Source organism: Tubulanus polymorphus, unplaced genomic scaffold (genome assembly GCF_964204645.1).
Source record: "Tubulanus polymorphus unplaced genomic scaffold, tnTubPoly1.2 scaffold_77, whole genome shotgun sequence".
In the NCBI taxonomy this organism is placed as follows: Eukaryota; Metazoa; Nemertea; class Palaeonemertea; order Tubulaniformes; family Tubulanidae; genus Tubulanus; species Tubulanus polymorphus.
Window position 1 is genome coordinate 10,869 of NW_027437483.1, and position 18,315 is coordinate 29,183.

Genomic DNA, 18,315 nt, shown 5'->3' on the forward strand with positions numbered 1-18,315 from the left:
CTTTATAGAAAACACTTTGAGTATTTATTAGGTTATATCGAAATAAACTTTTCAATTCTATATTAGACACGCCGTTCTTTAGATCTTTAGAACTATACATCAAAGCAAACTATTCAACAGCTAGATCAAGGGCCATAATTAGTGCTGTTTTCTAGTCACTCTGGATCAAAGGCATAATTAGTCAGACCCCTAGTTTGTCTATTAGCTTGATCACAGAAGTACAATTAGTCTAGATCACAAGGTCTCATATGGTCACTTAACTTCTAACTCAAATACTGTTCACTTGTTGCGCGCTGCGTGTATAAAAACCCGTGTCTAATCCTAGTTCAGCATGATTCCTGCACTGACACTGACGAAGGCAACCTCGCCGAAATATCTGTCAATGGAGCGATCTACTCGAAAGAAGAAACGACCACCAGCTGAGAAGACCAGCAAGGGCGGAGGACGCCCTGAGCGACACCAGCAACCCGGGATGTCGCCGAAAAATTACTATAGAGCTCTTCAAGTGGCGCACCACCTTGCCCAGTTGAGCTCTGGTCCGAAAGCGATTCGGAGGAAGAAGGACCATCTGAAGATGTTCCTGCGGCCGGCGGCTTGCACCGAAGCAGTAACGGTGCGGCTGCACGCTGCCGCGGACGTCTGGATGGAGACAGTTTCGAAAGAGCTGACCATCCATTACGCTGCCACATTTGTTGAGCTAATGGGTGATCCTCTGCCGGACTGTCTATCAGCACAGGATGTCGCCCTGACATGGGCCCGGAGGAATTTCGGCTCCCGTCTGAGCCCCGGAACGATCCGGCTTTTCAACATCGCGCTGGATTTGCGGTCGAAATTCCGCGGTCAGGCTCTGTCTGACAAACTCAGAAATGTCCTATCTAACCCACCTTCTTCCCCTTCTCATTTCAGGTCACACCACCAGGAGGCACCCACGGAGCCGAAGATTCGTCCGCCGCCGAGACCGAGCCGGAAGATTCGAAAGCCCGCGACGCCGAGGACGCCTGCACCAACCGCAGCCGCGCCCGCCGCGCCCACAGCGCCTCCTTCTTTTTCTGATTCCAGGTCACCGAGAAGCTACGCGGATGTCACCAGGACGCCACCAACCAGAATGGCGCCACCACCGAGAAGTCCGATGCCGACGCCGCCGCCGCCACCAAGAAGTCCGACGCCACCGAGAAGTCCGACGCCGCCGCCTCGAAACCCGACGCCGCCGCCGCCGCAGAGAACGCCGACCGCACCAACCAGCAGTCCGACGCCGTCTCTCTCTTCTTCTCTTTCCAGCTCTCCGTCTCATTACAGGTCACCAGGGCGCCTACTGCCAGCGCGAAGTCCGACGCCAACACCGAGACCGATGGCGCCCCAGGAAGTTCGCCGTCATCCGAATACTGGTCGGAAGAAACAGGATTGGAGTCTGCCACCAACCCGGCGACCCATTCTGGTGATTGGTGACTCAAATCTGAGTAACATCACATCAAGCCGCCGTCCGGATGACGTCCAGATCGAGAGCTTCCCCGGCTGCAAGATAGCTCATCTCGCCGACCTGATCGATGCTGTACCGGAGCGCCGAGATCGCCCGGATACGGTGATCATCAGCGTCGGAATCAACAACCGCGACAACAACTTCGAAGCGACCGCCAAGAAGACCACACAGCGCCTGATCAACGCCGCAGTCAAGAAGTATCAGCACTCGTTCGTCCACTTCGTTCAACTCAACACGACCCGCGAACACCAGCAGTTCGCCCGGAAGTTCAACGAATTCCTCGAGATTCACGACGACGTCACCGCGATACCACCCATCGATGATCGACGCTTCAGAGTTGTTGGAGACGGGATCCACTGGAACCGTGGTACAGCTAACACCCTGCTGGACCACTGGCTCAGTGGTTTAAACTAAGTATTAGTGAGACCAACGGGTCCACTATTGGTGAGTTAAATCAACCGGAATTAACCAATGCTTCTCTGATTTCTTCCATTTCCAGGTCCGACGAACACGAAGAACCGGCACCAAACCAAGCGCGACGCGATCCGGTCACCGCTCTCGGGAGCCCGGTGGTCAACCTCACACGTTCACTCCGCCTAAGTCCGGCGCAACATCAGCTACTCCGAAAGGGCCTCACTTATTGCCCGACTCCAAAAATCGGTTCTGATGCCGCCGCGACCGAGCGCACCAAGGGAGTGTGCCGATTCAACCGGCTAGTGAAACTCGACCATCACTTCCGAGACAAACCGGACCGCGAGGCTCCGCGTTTCCGTCTGCCCAGCAGTTGGGCTCCGGATGAAATAGAACCAGTAATCGCCGGGTTCTGCAACGACGCGCACGAATTGGCTCAACAAACCAGGGATACGCGTCGCGTAAATGATAACCTCACTAAACAGGAACGCGAAGCCCTCCAGCAGCTGCGTGACAACACTAATATTGTCATCAAAGCCGCCGATAAGGGTTCCGCTACGGTTATCATGGACCGCGACGACTACGTCCACGAAGCCATGCGCCAACTAGCCGATCTCGAGTATTATCAGCCGCTGCAGCAACCGATCTTCGAACAGACCGGGGAAGAAATTCGCGAAATCATCGAAAATATGGCTCGACGAAAAATCATCCCGCTAAAAACCGCCGAATATCTATTACCGCCCGATAATCCGAAACAGAGGCAGTTCTATCTGCTTCCCAAAATCCATAAAGAACGCGAGAAGTGGACGGTACCCGATCGCGTACCGCCGGGGAGACCGATCGTCTCCGACTGCGGCTCCGAAACCTACGAAATTTCGGAATGGATCGACTACTATTTGCAGCCGATCGCCCGCGGTCACCCGTCGTACGTCAAAGATACCAACCACTTTCTAGATATTTTGGCCGGTAAACAATTTAGCGCCGATGCGTTACTCGTCACCATGGACATCGATTCGCTCTACACCAACATCCCCCACGAAGAGGGTATCGCCAGCATCCGACAAGCTCTCCGAGATAACCCAAACCCGGGACGCCCGGATGCCGAGCTGCTGAAACTACTCGAAATCAGCCTGAAGAAAAATGACTTTAACTTTAACGAAAACACATATTTACAGGTAAAAGGTACCGCAATGGGTAAGCGTTTTGCTCCTTCTTATGCCAATATCTTTGTAGCCGAATGGGAAAAAGAAGGTCTGTCCAGAAGCGAACTCCAACCATCGCTATACGCTCGGTTCATCGACGACATCTACATAGTTTGGGAACACGGCCGCGAAACGTTGATGCAATTCATCGACGTCCTACAAACAGTGAGCCGATCCATCAAACTCAAGTTCGAAATCAGCGACACCAGCGTCAACTTCCTGGACGTAACCACTTTCAAAGGCCCGCGATTCGAGACAAGTGGCACAGTAGACACCAAAGTCTACTTCAAACCAACCGATTCGCATCAATTACTACATCGATCCTCGTTTCACCCTAAACACACATTTTCCGGTATAGTTAAAAGTCAAATTCTCCGGTTCCGGCGCATCTGCAATAACGATTCGGACTTACACGCAGCGTCCGGAACCGTCCTTAAAGTACTCAGAGGTCGTGGCTACAAAGACCGCGAACTGCGACACATCAAAAGCCAAGCTCTACGGCACCACGCCGAACGAGATCTACGAGAACAACAACGGGCCGACGAACCGCCGAAAAAGCGTTTACCGCTTATCTTACCTCACTCCGAAGCCAACCGAACCCTAGCCCGTAACATCCGAACCAGATTTACGGAACTGGCTACGGCCACCGGCCGGTCTGACGAGGTAACCACGGTCACCGCCTACACCAAGCACAAGAGTCTCAAAGATCTCCTAACTTCGTCGCAGCTCAAACCCACGGAGCCACCCCCTCCCCGAGTCCCCTCTTCACCGCATCGTAACAGAAATACTTCCGTTGTTTCCAAATCTTCTATTTCCAGGTCTACTCAAAGAACTCCGTCAACCCGACGTCGAGGCACCGAGAAATGCAGAACACCGAGATGTCGTACGTGTCCACTCGTCCGAGAAACAACCGTTTGCCGCAGCCACAACAAAATGCACGCGATCCGCAGCACAATTAATTGCGCGACCCGTGAAATTGTATACTGCATCGAATGCACCAAGTGCAACATGCTGTACGTCGGCCAAACCGGAATGTCTCTACGAGAACGCGTCACTCATCACGTCTCACGCATCAGAACGAAGAATTCGACTCCAGTCTCGGACCACTTCAACCAAGTCGACCACACCCGCGAACACTTTCGGGTGTACGGTCTCCAACACCTACCAGGCTCCACGAGACCGATCCGCGAAGCAGCCGAACAAGACTGGATACGACGACTCGACACGAACACGCCCCGAGGCATGAACGTCCCGTAGACCGCCTCACTACAACAATTAACTCTCACTACTTTTTTACAGGGATAACCCGCTGCCCGTGCACTAGTGGGGTCTCCAAACCTTCGGTTTGGTCCCCTAACCTCTATCTCTAAACCTAACCCTAACCCTAACCCTAACCCCCTAACCCTAACCCCCTAACCCCCTAACCCCCTAACCCCCTAACCCCCTAACCCCCTAACCCCCTAACCCCCTAACCCCCTAACCCCTAGAATTACACATTGCAGGTGCAAGTTGTCAAAATCTTTTAAAAGGAAAAGTAGAAATTACACATTGCAGATGCAAATTATCAAAATCTACTTAGAGGAGAAAGTAGAAATTACACATTGCAGATGCAAATTGTCGAAATCTACTTAGAAGGGAAAGTAGAAATTGCTTATTGCAGGTGCAAGTTGTCAAAATCTACTTAGAAGTGAAAGTAAAAATTACACATTGCAGATGCAAATTGTCGAAATCTACTTAGAAGGAAAGTAGAAATTGATTATTGCAGGTGCAAGTTGTCAAAATCTTTTAAAAGGGAAAGTAGAAATTACACATTGCAGATGCAAATTATCAAAATCTACTTAGAGGAGAAAGTAGAAATTACACATTGCAGATGCAAATTATCAAAATCTACTTAGAGGAGAAAGTAGAAATTACACATTGCAGACGCAAATTGTCGAAATCTACTTAGAAGGGAAAGTAGAAATTGATTATTGCAGGTGCAAGTTGTCGAAATCTTTTAAAAGGTAAAAGTAGAAATTACACATTGCAGATGCAAATTATCAAAATCTACTTAGAGGAGAAAGTAGAAATTACACATTGCAGATGCAAATTGTCGAAATCTACTTAGAAGGGAAAGTAGAAATTGATTATTGCAGGTGCAAGTTGTCGAAATCTTTTAAAAGGTAAAAGTAGAAATTACACATTGCAGATGCAAATTATCAAAATCTACTTAGAAGGGAAAGTAGAAATTACACATTGCAGACGCAAATTGTCGAAATCTACTTAGAAGGGAAAGTAGAAATTGCTTATTGCAGGTGAAGTTGTCAAAATCTTTTAAAAGGGAAAGTAGAAATTACACATTGCAGATGCAAATTATCAAAATCTACTTAGAGGAGAAAGTAGAAATTACACATTGCAGATGCAAGTCGTCGAAATCTACTTAGAGGAGAAAGTAGAAATTACACATTGCAGGTGCAAGTCGTCGAAATCTACTTAGAGGAGAAAGTAGAAATTACACATTGCAGATGCAAATTATCAAAATCTACTTAGATGGGAAAGATAGAAATTACACATTGCAGATGCAAGTCGTCGAAATCTACTTAGAGGAGAAAGTAGAAATTACACATTGCAGATGCAAATTATCAAAATCTACTTAGATGGGAAAGATAGAAATTACACATTGCAGGTGCAAGTCGTCGAAATCTACTTAGAGGAGAAAGTAGAAATTACACATTGCAGATGCAAGTCGTCGAAATCTACTTAGATGGGAAAGATAGAAATTACACATTGCAGATGCAAATTGTCGAAATCTACTTAGAAGGGAAAGTAGAAATTGCATATTGCAGGTGCAAGTTGTCGAAATCTACTTAGAAGGGAAAGTAGAAATTGCATATTGTAGTTGCGAGCGGTTGTCAAATTGGTTTTTGTGAAATATCCCCTCACGAACTGAGATTTTTCAATGACTTTGAATTACAAAAATGTAGCCCATGACAACCAGCGAGATAGATTGAAAGGAGATCATACTAAACTTTTTTTCTCCGACATCGGACCGTCGATCATGGTAAGCAGTCGCAACTTGGCAAAATCTCCTTAGAAGTGAAACGTAGAAATTGCATATTGTAGCAAAGAGTTGTCAAAATCTTCTTAGAAAGTAACGTAGAAATTACACATTGCATTCGCAAGTTGTCTTAGAAGGGAAAGTAGAAAATGCACATTGCATTCGCGAGTTGTCAAATTAGTTTTTGTGAAATATCTCTTAACGAACTGAGATTTTTCAATGACTTTCATTTACGAAATTGTAGCCCATGACAACCAGCGCGATAGATTGAACGGAGATCATCGAGAGAGAGACGGGTTAGATTCAAATGTTTTTTCACACACATTGAACGACAAAAAGGGAATTTATTACAGGCATTGTGTTTTACAATTAGCCGTTTCGGTCAATTAAATCAAACACGTACATCGAGTGAAACGTGAGTTTCGTCATAAAACGCAAAAGAATATAGTGGTACAAACTGTGTCGTTGTTAAAATAAATAGAATTAATTAAGAATGAATTGTATTTAATTTAAAAAATTTAAAGCAATAATTAGAGTCTTTTCACACTTTTTCACCCCGGGGAAAACTCGTGAAAAGAGTGAAAAAGTATGAAAAGTCTATATTCTAGTCGAATCACCAACCACTTGGACACAAGTCTGGCTTTTCACACTTTTTCACCCCGGGGAAAACTCGTGAAAAGAGTGAAAAAGTATGAAAAGTCTACATTCTGGTGGGAATTCACACTTTTTCCGGGTGAATTCACACTTTTCTCTCCGGGAATACAGTACATAGTGTGAAATCACCCACGTATAAGAAACCGGCTTCCCATAGAGTGAAATCACCCACGTATAAGAAACCGGCTTCCCATAGAGTGAAATCACCCACGTATTATAAACTGGCTTCCCATAGAGTGATATCACCCTCGTATAAGAAAACGTCTTTCCAAAATATGATATCACCTACGTAGAAAAATACCACAAATGCCATATAAATAAGACCCTACCCATATCTAAAACCGACCTTTTTCTCGTTCAGGGCGTTAATAGCTACCCGCTCCCGAAATTTCGAGTCGATTGGAGCAATTCTAAATTTTGAAAATTTTAGGGCTATTTTTTCGAAATTTCGATCGCTCATATCTCCGGAAGTATTTGAGCCAGGGGGCCAATTCTTTCAGAGGACATACCCTTACGGCCCTTTAGTACGGGCACCGGGCACCGGGGATGGGGCCAAGAAAAGCGAAATAAAGGCTCAAAGTTACTGATCGAATAAGTGTTCAAACTCAATCAAACATGTCAACTTGAACCCAGGTAGCGATTTATGTAGTCCGAGGTTTGACTTATACCACATGCGGATGCGCGTCTGGGGACGGAGGTGTTTGGGATGTGACAAATGATTATTCCAGTTTTCCTGCTGTGTGTCCGCTATCCTAAACCAGGGAAAAGAAGTATCATCTACAGGGCCCCTTCTAATACCCAACAAGTTTCAGAGCCCTAGGGCCATTATTAAGCTCGTATGAGATGTTAGAAGGGGGGGTCGTTTTTCAGGTCTCAACTTAGTGTATATTTTCGCGGATATATTTTGACACTGATTTTCCGACGAGGAGAGGATATCAAGATTTCTAACGTTATCGCCATCTATTGGAATTTGGCTGAACTGACTAGATAGCTCTTACTTGTCTCACTGAGTCTTCTTTAATCCGTTAGATTCACACTCGCCATCTGGTGGATATAACCATCATTAGACTATAGTAGCATAGAAATCCTCCAGATGGCGAGTGTGATTTCAACCCACTGAGGAAGAGTCAGTGAGACAAATAAGAGCTATCTAGTGGGTTCATCCAAAATCCAATAGATGGCGATAATAGCATCATTATTCTATGTAGCAAAGGTTTTGGTTAGATTATCGTATCTTAAAACAACCCTTGCAATCATTTTATCAACACCTCGCCGGCCCAAAAAGCTCTCAGAAGGATTCTATCCTGCGACCCGCACCGTGGCAGCCGTGATCGCTAACCACTAGGCTACTGAACTGTGCCGACTGATCGAGTTTGTAAATATGATTGATTTACTGCTCATCGTATGCCTTCTACTGATATATAAAGAGACTTTAATTTATGATTCGACTGTGATGTCTTAATCGAATTCTTGACGTGGCCCTATTCAGTTCTATGACCAATTTTTTCAAACAGTGTTTTTTAATCTGAAGTTACGACATATTCACTAGTGGTACAAAGAGAAGCGAATCGTTTTTTATGCGCAACTAGTGAGACAAAGTCTACGCGGCCGGCCGCATCAAGGGATAGAAGAGGGTGAAATATATCGAGATCTCTTTAGGATATAAGATATAGGGTCTCCTTATAAAACATGTACCTTCAGCTATAATCATCAATTTTCTTTGATTCATCCTAAATATGATTTATCCTTTCGATTAACTGAACCGTCAATCTCGGCGTTGATTTGTAAATAACTATCAATAAAAAGAGGAATTCGAATTTTATCACAAAAAAATTGCTTGTTAAATTGTTTTCAATCATGACTCATCTCGAATAGAATCCGTAAAAGGTGATACACGTGATATGTTAATTCGTGTACTCTTGAGTCCTTGATATCGACTCTACGATTTATAGTCCATGTTTAATTCAATTCCTGACGAACTAAAGAATTCTAGTGGCTATATAAACAGTAATTCAAACTACCATTATTCAAGTTAAAAAAAATATATCTCAGTGAAACATAAGCATCAATTCAATTACAAATTTCAGATGAATGGCATCATTTTGGTGGCAATGTTTTATTCGCATGCCACAGTAGGAATATCGAGACGTGTGAAATCTCAACTAACTAGTGCTGCCCCTATAAATATCGTTGACGGTGAATGTGTGAACTAACTAATTACTCGCGCGCCGCAGGAGGAATATCGTTCAGACTTGTTAGTTCATTTATTTAGCGTTAACGATAGATTTAGGGGCAGCACTTGCCGGTCCAGATTAGTCACACGGCTAAAATCTGCGATAATTATAAGTTATCAATAAATCATTAATTACTGTACTATTTATTTGGTTTGGGTCAAGTAACGGGTAAACTGCATCATTCACCAATCAGAAATCGGTTGTCCGGTAAAATCTCACAATACGAAAAGAAGAACGAATGAGTCCGAATTCATTGAGCTACTCTAGTTTATCGCGGCCGCAATTCCAAACCTTTGTCGAAGATCTCGCAAAGATGTACCGATTTGCCGACATGGTTCTCATATAGGGTCAGTTTGGTAATATAATTTTGTACGTTGAAGCAAACATTTATGGGCGATTCTATTATTTCTTAATTAGATCAAAAACACTAATCAATATCATCAATTGAATTTAACAGTAAAGCCGTGATTAGTTGATTGTTCAGAGGTTGCGCATTTTATGAAACACACTGTAGCCTATTTAGGTTGTGGTTAGTGTGAAAACTCGAAAGTCAAAAAGTAGATTGTATTGAAACCTCCGCTGATTCCTCAAGAAGAGTGATTCCTCAAGGAGAGTGATTCCTCAAGGAGAGTGATTCCTCAAGGAGAGTGATTCCTCAAGGAGAGTGATTCTTAAGTATTCAACAATTCACTGAAGTTTAAATAGTGTTTATTAATCTAAATCTTAATTGAATATTTGTCATGTTAATCGTTAAAATATTAAACATAAAATGTTAAAACAATATTAAACATTAAACATATTAAACATAATGAATAAAAATATCATTGAATAAAATGATCTCAATAACCGAATATTTAGTTGATACCGCGATGACAGCCTCTATTTAATTGATACCGCGATGACAGCCTCTATTTAATTGATACCGCGCGGACAGCCTCTATTTAATTGATACCGCGCGGACAGCCTCCCTTTCTAGGATCAGAATAAGCATCTAATAGATATGATATCAGTTTGTGGTGGCTGTGAAGGCCTCTATTTAATTGATACCGCGCGGACAGCTTCTATTTAATTGATACCGCGCGGACAGCCTCTATTTAATTGATACCGCGCGGACAGCCTCCCTTTCTAGGATCAGAATAAGCATCTAATAGATATGATATCAGTTTGTGGTGGCTGTGAAGGCCTCTATTTAATTGATACCGCGCGGACAGCCTCTATTTAATTGATACCGCGCGGACAGCCTCCCTTTCTAGGATCAGAATAAGCATCTAATAGATATGATATCAGTTTGTGGTGGCTGTGAAGGCCTCTATTTAATTGATACCGCGCGGACAGCCTCTATTTAATTGATACCGCGCGGACAGCCTCCCTTTCTAGGATCAGAATAAGCATCTAATAGATATGATTTCAGTTTGTGGTGGCTGTGAAGGCGTCTATGTATTGCTTGTACTACAGCTCCTCTTCCTTTCAATTTCACAAACTCATGACCTAATTCTTTAAGTCTATCACGAATATTCTGAAATAAATCAATAACGAAAAGGTTACAATGAGAGATACTGATACTGGTTATCGGATAGATACAGCTCGCCAAGTCGTACAGTAGAGCGATATGATCGACCTATACAAAGTAAGTTAAAATTAGAAATACAAGTTAGGACCAAAAATAGAGACAACTTGGGAAATGTGACGATCGACTTCATCGAAATTCATACCTCATCAAATTTCTCCTCATAGGTGACATTGTTTGGAATCCATTGGTGGTGCAAACGGGGAGAATCAACGCTTTCTTTCACTGATTTACCGAGCCACAGAGTCTGCGCTAATGTCTGAAAAATCAGTTCAATCCGATCAAACCTTGTGTTGAGAAGAGAGGTGGTCCGGGCAGGTGGTCAGGTAGGTGGTCAGGCTGGTGGTCAGGCAGGTGGTCAGGTAGGTGGTCAGGCAGGTGGTCAGGCAGGTGGTCAGGTAGGTGGTCTGGTAGGTGGTCTGGCAGGTGGTCAGGCAGGTGGTCAGGTAGGTGGTCTGGTAGGTGGTCAGGCAGGTGGTCAGGCAGGTGGTCAGGCAGGTGGTCAGGCAGGTGGTCAGGTAGGTTGTCTGGTAGGTGGTCAGGCAGGTGGTCAGGCAGGTGGTCAGGCAGGTGGTCTGGTAGGTGGTCTGGTAGGTGGTCTGGTAGGTGGTCTGGTAGGTGGTCTGGTAGGTGGTCAGGCAGGTGGTCAGGCAGGTGGTCAGGCAGGTGGTCAGGCAGGTGGTCAGGTAGGTGGTCTGGCAGGTGGTCAGGCAGGTGGTCAGGCAGGTGGTCAGGTAGGTGGTCTGGTAGGTGGTCAGGCAGGTGGTCAGGTAGGTGGTCTGGTAGGTGGTCAGGCAGGTGGTCAGGTAGGTGGTCTGGTAGGTGGTCTGGTAGGTGGTCAGGTAGGTGGTCTGGTAGGTGGTCAGGTAGGTGGTCTGGTAGGTGGTCTGGTAGGTGGTCAGGCAGGTGGTCTGGTAGGTGGTCAGGCAGGTGGTCAGGTAGGTGGTCTGGTAGGTGGTCTGGTAGGTGGTCAGGTAGGTGGTCTGGTAGGTGGTCAGGTAGGTGGTCTGGTAGGTGGTCAGGCAGGTGGTCTGGTAGGTGGTCTGGTAGGTGGTCTGGTAGGTGGTCTGGTAGGTGGTCAGGCAGGTGGTCAGGCAGGTGGTCAGGTAGGTGGTCAGGTAGGTGGTCTGGTAGGTGGTCTGGTAGGTGGTCTGGTAGGTGGTCAGACAGGTGGTCAGGTAGGTGGTCTGGTAGGTGGTCTGGTAGGTGGTCTGGTAGGTGGTCAGGCAGGTGGTCAGGCAGGTGGTCAGGTAGGTGGTCAGGCAGGTGGTCAGGCAGGTGGTCAGGCAGGTGGTCAGGCAGGTGGTCTGGCAGGTGGTCAGGTAGGTGGTCAGGCAGGTGGTCAGGCAGGTGGTCAGGTAGGTGGTCTGGCAGGTGGTCAGGCAGGTGGTCTGGTAGGTGGTCAGGCAGGTGGTCAGGTAGGTGGTCTGGTAGGTGGTCTGGTAGGTGGTCTGGTAGGTGGTCAGGTAGGTGGTCTGGTAGGTGGTCTGGTAGGTGGTCTGGTAGGTGGTCTGGTAGGTGGTCAGGCAGGTGGTCAGGCAGGTGGTCAGGTAGGTGGTCAGGCAGGTGGTCAGGCAGGTGGTCAGGCAGGTGGTCAGGCAGGTGGTCTGGCAGGTGGTCAGGTAGGTGGTCAGGCAGGTGGTCAGGCAGGTGGTCAGGTAGGTGGTCTGGTAGGTGGTCTGGCAGGTGGTCAGGCTGGTGGTCAGGCAGGTGTTCAGGCAGGTGGTCAGGCAGGTGGTCAGGTAGGTGGTCTGGCAGGTGGTCAGGCAGGTGGTCTGGTAGGTGGTCTGGTAGGTGGTCTGGCAGGTGGTCAGGCTGGTGGTCAGGCAGGTGTTCAGGCAGGTGGTCAGGCAGGTGGTCTGGTAGGTGGTCAGGTAGGTGGTCAGGCAGGTGGTCAGGCAGGTGGTCAGGCAGGTGGTCAGGCAGGTGGTCAGGCAGGTGGTCTGGTAGGTGGTCAGGCAGGTGGTCAGGCAGGTGGTCAGGCAGGTGGTCAGGCAAATGGAGAAGTGGTTCTTACCTGAACTATTGAAGATATGATTTTACTTCCACCGGAAGCACCTAAAGTATCGACAACATCACCATTATAGTCTGTCACAATCGTAGGTGACATTGAAGACATCGGTCGTTTTCCAGGCTCGATATAATTAGACTCGGACGGAGCGAATCCGAATCCATTAGTCTGATTCGGGGTCGAGAAATCATCCATTTCATTATTGAATATTATATTTGTTCGATTGCCCATCGTTTTAGATCCAAAACTGAAATGAGAAAATTACAAATAAAATAACTCAATTGAGGGAATTAATATCAAAGATGTAGATCAGTGGAACTCAGATGTAGATCAGTAGAACTCAGATGTAGATTAGTGGAACTCAGATGTAGGTCAGTGAAACTTAGATGTAGATTAGTAGAACTCCAATAATAAGAACTTAGATAATTATTACTTACTAGAAATTAATAGTTGAAGTCAAAGCGACCGCGTCTCCATTAGGGGCGACTATTGAGAAATGTGATGTACCGGTCTGATCCAGTTTAGATGTCTGATTTCCATAAAATGAAGGTTCATGCGTTGTATTATCAGAAATCAGATTTCTATGAAATGTTGCGTAAGATTGAGACGTTAGATTGTTCACTAACTGAAATCAGATTTTAAAAAACAATACATAACAATACACACCGCACACGCGGGTATTTGACCAATACACACCGCACACGCGGGTATCCGACCAATGCACACCGCACACGCGGGTATTTGACCAATACACGCCGCACACGCGGGTATCTGACCAATACACGCCGCACACGCGGGTATTAGACCAATACACACCGCACACGCGGGTATCCGACAGCACATTACCTGTTTATTGGGAACGAAATCTTCATCACCAAGTTCTGACCTCGCTGCATATCCAAACTTCATCGCTTCAATAAATCTATGGTAGAATAAAGTCTGTCTCTCTGTTTGATTCAGTGTTACGCGTCTGGTTAAATATCCAGGTTTATATTGATAACCTATAGATAATATACTATAGATACAGTAAGTGTGAGCTGCAGACAGACAGACAGACAGACAGACAGACAGACACACAGACACACAGACACACACACACACACACACACACACACACACACACACACACACACACACACACACACACACACACACACACACAGACACAGACACACACACACACAGACAGACACAGACACACACACACACACACACACAGACACACACACACACACACACACAGACAGACACACAGACAGACACACACACAGACAGACACACAGACAGACAGACAGACAGACACACCCACAGACAGACAGACAGACACACAGACAGACAGACACACACACACACACACAGACAGACAGACAGACACACACACAGACAGACACGCACACAGACACACACACAGACAGACAGACACACAGACAGACACACACAGACAGACAGACACACAGACAGACAGACACACACACACACACAGACAGACACACACAGACACACACACAGACAGACACACACACACAGACAGACACAGACAGACACACACAGACAGACAGACACACAGACAGACAGACAGACACACACACGCACACAGACAGACAGACACACACACAGACAGACACACACACAGACACACACAGACACACACAGACAGACACACACAGACACACAGACACACAGACAGACAGACACACACACACACACACACAGACAGACAGACGCACAGACAGACAGACAGACAGACACACACAGACAGACAGACACACAGACAGACAGACACACAGACAGACAGACAGACAGACACACAGACAGACACACAGACAGACAGACACACACAGACAGACAGACACACAGACAGACACACAGACAGACGCACAGACAGACAGACACACACACACAGACAGACAGACAGACACACAGACACACAGACACACAAACAGACACACAGACACACAGACACACACACAGACACACAGACACACAAACAGACACACAGACACACAGACAGTGGTGTCATTACATACCATCTAATATACTGAGTATATGACCAACAATAGCACCAGATGACGGAGGAGGTAGAGAATTAACTGTTAGACCATAATCGAGTTGAACAGATAGAGCAGTTCGCCACTTAGGGTAATAATCACTTAAATCATCTTTAGTTATAATTGATGCTAAAATATAAACATTAACAGTTATTGAACCGGGGTAAGGAGCAGGACGCGAGGATGGATCGAGCTCCTGAACCGGGTGAGGAGCAGGACGCGAGGATGGATCGAGCTCCTGAACCGGGTAAGGAGTAGGACGCGAGGATGGATCGAGCTCCTGAACCCGGGTAAGGAGCAGGACGCGAGGATGGATCGAGCTCCTGAACCCGGGTAAGGAGCAGGACGCGAAGATGAATCGAGCTCCTGAACCCGGGTATCTACTCACAATATTCGTTTAGATCTGCTATGACGTCATCAGCTAATGATCCGTTATAAAATGTTGCCGCTCCTTCTTTTGAAATTCGTTTCATCGTTTCTGCTAAAATTGGTCGTTTTATTTTTTCACCAATTTTGTAAAGTTGACCGGTTTTGGGGTTAATGAACGTCGCCCTTACAATCAGACAAATAATCAATTAATAAATCAATCAAGCAATCAATCAAGCAATCAATCAATCAATCGAAACGATGAATGTGAACACCTAGATTGAATACTTACTTCATATATGGATTACTGTTGATGTCGGTTAGTTTTAATTGCGCTGCTAAGAAAGTCGCTTCCGTCATCGGAATTCCTTCATTACAGAGTTTAATGATTGGTTGAAATAGATCTTCCCATTTCAACACTCCGAATTTCTGATGAGCTGACCAATATCCGGAAACAACTCCCGGTACAGCGACTGACTTCCCACCTAACAACAAAAACCAAATACAAGGGGACCGGATCCACATATTGTGGAACTGGTCCCTAACTACCCGGGAGCTGCATTATTGTTTTACCTAAGGTTGAATCTTGAGGATTATCGACATACATGTCTTCAGTAGCCGCTTGTGGCGCCACCTCACGGGAATCAAGCGCATAGAACTTCTTGGAAGCCCTGAAAGAATTTCACGTTTTAGACTCAGGGGAGGGAAAGGGGGAGGGTAGGGGGTGGGGCGTTGAGTGGATCTTAAAAACTAACCTGTGATAATAAATCATGAAGAAACCTCCTCCTAAACCAGTACTGTGAGAATTAGCTAAACCTAAACATAAATCAGTAGTGATAGCAGAATCAACAGCTGAACCACCACGTTTTAGAATCTCACTGAAATGAAAACAGAAACAAGTGAACGCGATCTGTTCGAACCTACATACAAACAATATTATAATACTTACACGCCGAGACTTGAACAAATATCAGCATCAGTTACAACTGTAGCTTTCGAATACGATTTCATCGATCCATCACATTTTACAGGTTGGGTGGTGGCGGGTTGGGTGGTGGCGGGTTGGGTGTGAAATTGGGGCATCAAACCGAAAACTAGTCCAAGGATTGCAGCTAATCCTACGCATACACATAACCCGAAAAGTACACCTGACCCGCACTGAGATGTCGAATTACTGCAAGATTTAAAAACACGGAAAAAATATAACAAAACTTTCAAAAACAATTAAAAAACCGTTAAATTGTTTTACCTTTTTTCGTTGTCATCATCAATAATAAGAACATCCTCGCTATATGATGTAGCAGCTAAAATGAATAAAACAGTTTTTAAATTTCGAAATATCAAAAGCACGAGGATCGGATCCATGGGCGATTCCATGCCCGACAGTCCGGACCCGCGCCTCAGTCGCGAATCCATGGGCGATTACATGCCCGACAGTCCGGACCCGCGCCTCACTCGCGAATCCATGGGCGATTCCATGCCCGACAGTCCGGACCCGCGACTGACTGCGGCGCGAGGAGCCTTGCGCTGTATTATAAATGACCACATCATTATTTCGCAACCACCAGTTTTTAGCTGAGACAGTTTTAGTAAAGCTTAATGTTATTTTATAGCTGTAATATATATATATAACTATTACCTTTCATCTTACTGAAATATCTTGATCCTTCAAGTCAATTTCTCCTCTAAGACCTTCTACTCCTGGAGTAACTTTACAATCAAAGAGTTATTTGTATATATATAACCGGTTATTATGTGCCCGTTTTTCTCAAGTTTAGTGTTCTTGGTCACGTGCACACAATCACAAAAGCTAATTTAATTTTACAGTCACTTTAGTGACAACATAAATAACCTTAAAAAGTGCTTTTCATGGAAATCAATTCAAATATTTTTAGCCATTTTGCACTAGAAATTACAAAATAACACAGCGGTTGTGAACATACAGCACAGCCAGTTAAATAGATTCTCAACTCATATTGTATGTTAATAAACCTTGTTCTTTTATTCAGTTATTTGAAGATATTTGTCCTCAATGTGAAATTTGTCGACGTTCAGTAGGCTATATATACAGTGTCTATTGTTGCACTTTTTGATTTAGAGTTGACAATGTTTTAGCGTTGAGAAAATTGCAAATATTTCACCGAGTTGAGACAGTTTTAGTAAAGATTTCTGTACCGTTGGGGCCGAGTTGAGAATCAGGGATCTCCGTAGCGTTAGGGCTGAGTTGAGAATCAGGGATCTCCGTACCGTTGGGGCTGAGTTGAGAATCAGGGATCTCCGTACCGTTGGGGCCGAGTTGAGAATCAGGGATCTCCGTAGCGTTGGGGCTGAGTTGAGAATCAGGGATCTCCGTAGCGTTGGGGCTGAGTTGAGAATCAGGGATCTCCGTAGCGTTGGGGCCGAGTTAAGAATCAGGGATCTCCGTAGCGTTGGGGCCGAGTTGAGAATCAGGGATCTCCGTAGCGTTAGGGCCGAGTTAAGAATCAGGGATCTCCGTAGAGTTGCGGCTGAGTTAAGAATCAGGGATCTCCGTAGCGTTAGGGCTGAGTTGAGAATCAGGGATCTCCGTAGCGTTGGGGCTGAGTTAAGAATCAGGGATCTCCGTACCGTTGGGGCGGAGTTGAGAATCAGGGATCTCCGTACCGTTGGGGCTGAGTTAAGAATCAGGGATCTCCGTAGCGTTGGGCTCAGTTGAGAATCAAAAATCTCCGTACCGTTAGGGCTGAGTTGAGAATCAGGGACATTCCAAGATTTTCCAAATAAGTCTATCTGGTTTGGGCCACGTTTCATGTGAACATGAGGTAACGGAGACATCTTGCGATTCGTATCATCGGGTCCGACTGAACCTCGTTATAACGAGGTCCGTTGTTGTAATGAGGTTCCACTGTAACTCTTAGATATATGTAATACACAAACAATGTTCATTGATTTTAAACAGTATATTAATAATATTTATTCATACTATTGTCATTATACTAGTGTCAAATACAAATACAACGTATTATTTCATATTATTTCTATAATTGTGAAGTTGATGGTATTTATTGAAACATTCCCCGAGGTGAAGAGTTGGTTGATCGGAACATGTTGCGCAATAATAAGTGGAATCACGTCTGTTACCGTTACTACGATCACTACAAACACGACATTGTCTGCTGCGTCTGGGCCGGTGACCGATAGCGTGGAAACAATCATTTAAACGTTCTAACGCCCCCGCATCCCCTGACAACGCTTTCCTTTTTACTGCAGGAGCAGGGTTTCCGTTTTTGACCAGATCTACGACTAATTCTTCGCGGAATTTTAACAAT

General features: G+C 45.5%; 1 protein-coding gene across 2 annotated transcripts; it reads right to left on the reverse strand.

Annotated features, from left to right (window-relative positions):
* Positions 1–9,706: 9,706 nt before the first annotated feature.
* Positions 9,707–16,724, reverse strand: LOC141914687 (scoloptoxin SSD14-like). Of its 2 annotated transcripts, none has more exons than XM_074805947.1 (13): positions 16,647–16,724; positions 16,257–16,311; positions 15,957–16,181; positions 15,763–15,885; positions 15,581–15,678; positions 15,300–15,492; positions 15,030–15,193; positions 14,621–14,770; positions 13,440–13,594; positions 13,031–13,218; positions 12,600–12,840; positions 10,728–10,841; positions 9,707–10,531 (listed from the first exon to the last, which is right to left on the reverse strand). In XM_074805947.1, exons 1-13 carry the CDS (start codon positions 16,651–16,653, stop codon positions 10,358–10,360), a joined length of 1,887 nt encoding a protein of 628 aa, XP_074662048.1. In that variant the 5' UTR covers positions 16,654–16,724; the 3' UTR covers positions 9,707–10,357. The 2 variants fall into 2 exon arrangements, with proteins under 2 accessions (XP_074662048.1, XP_074662049.1); XM_074805948.1 differs by having other exon boundaries at positions 16,659–16,707.
* Between the last annotated feature and the right edge of the window lie 1,591 nt (positions 16,725–18,315).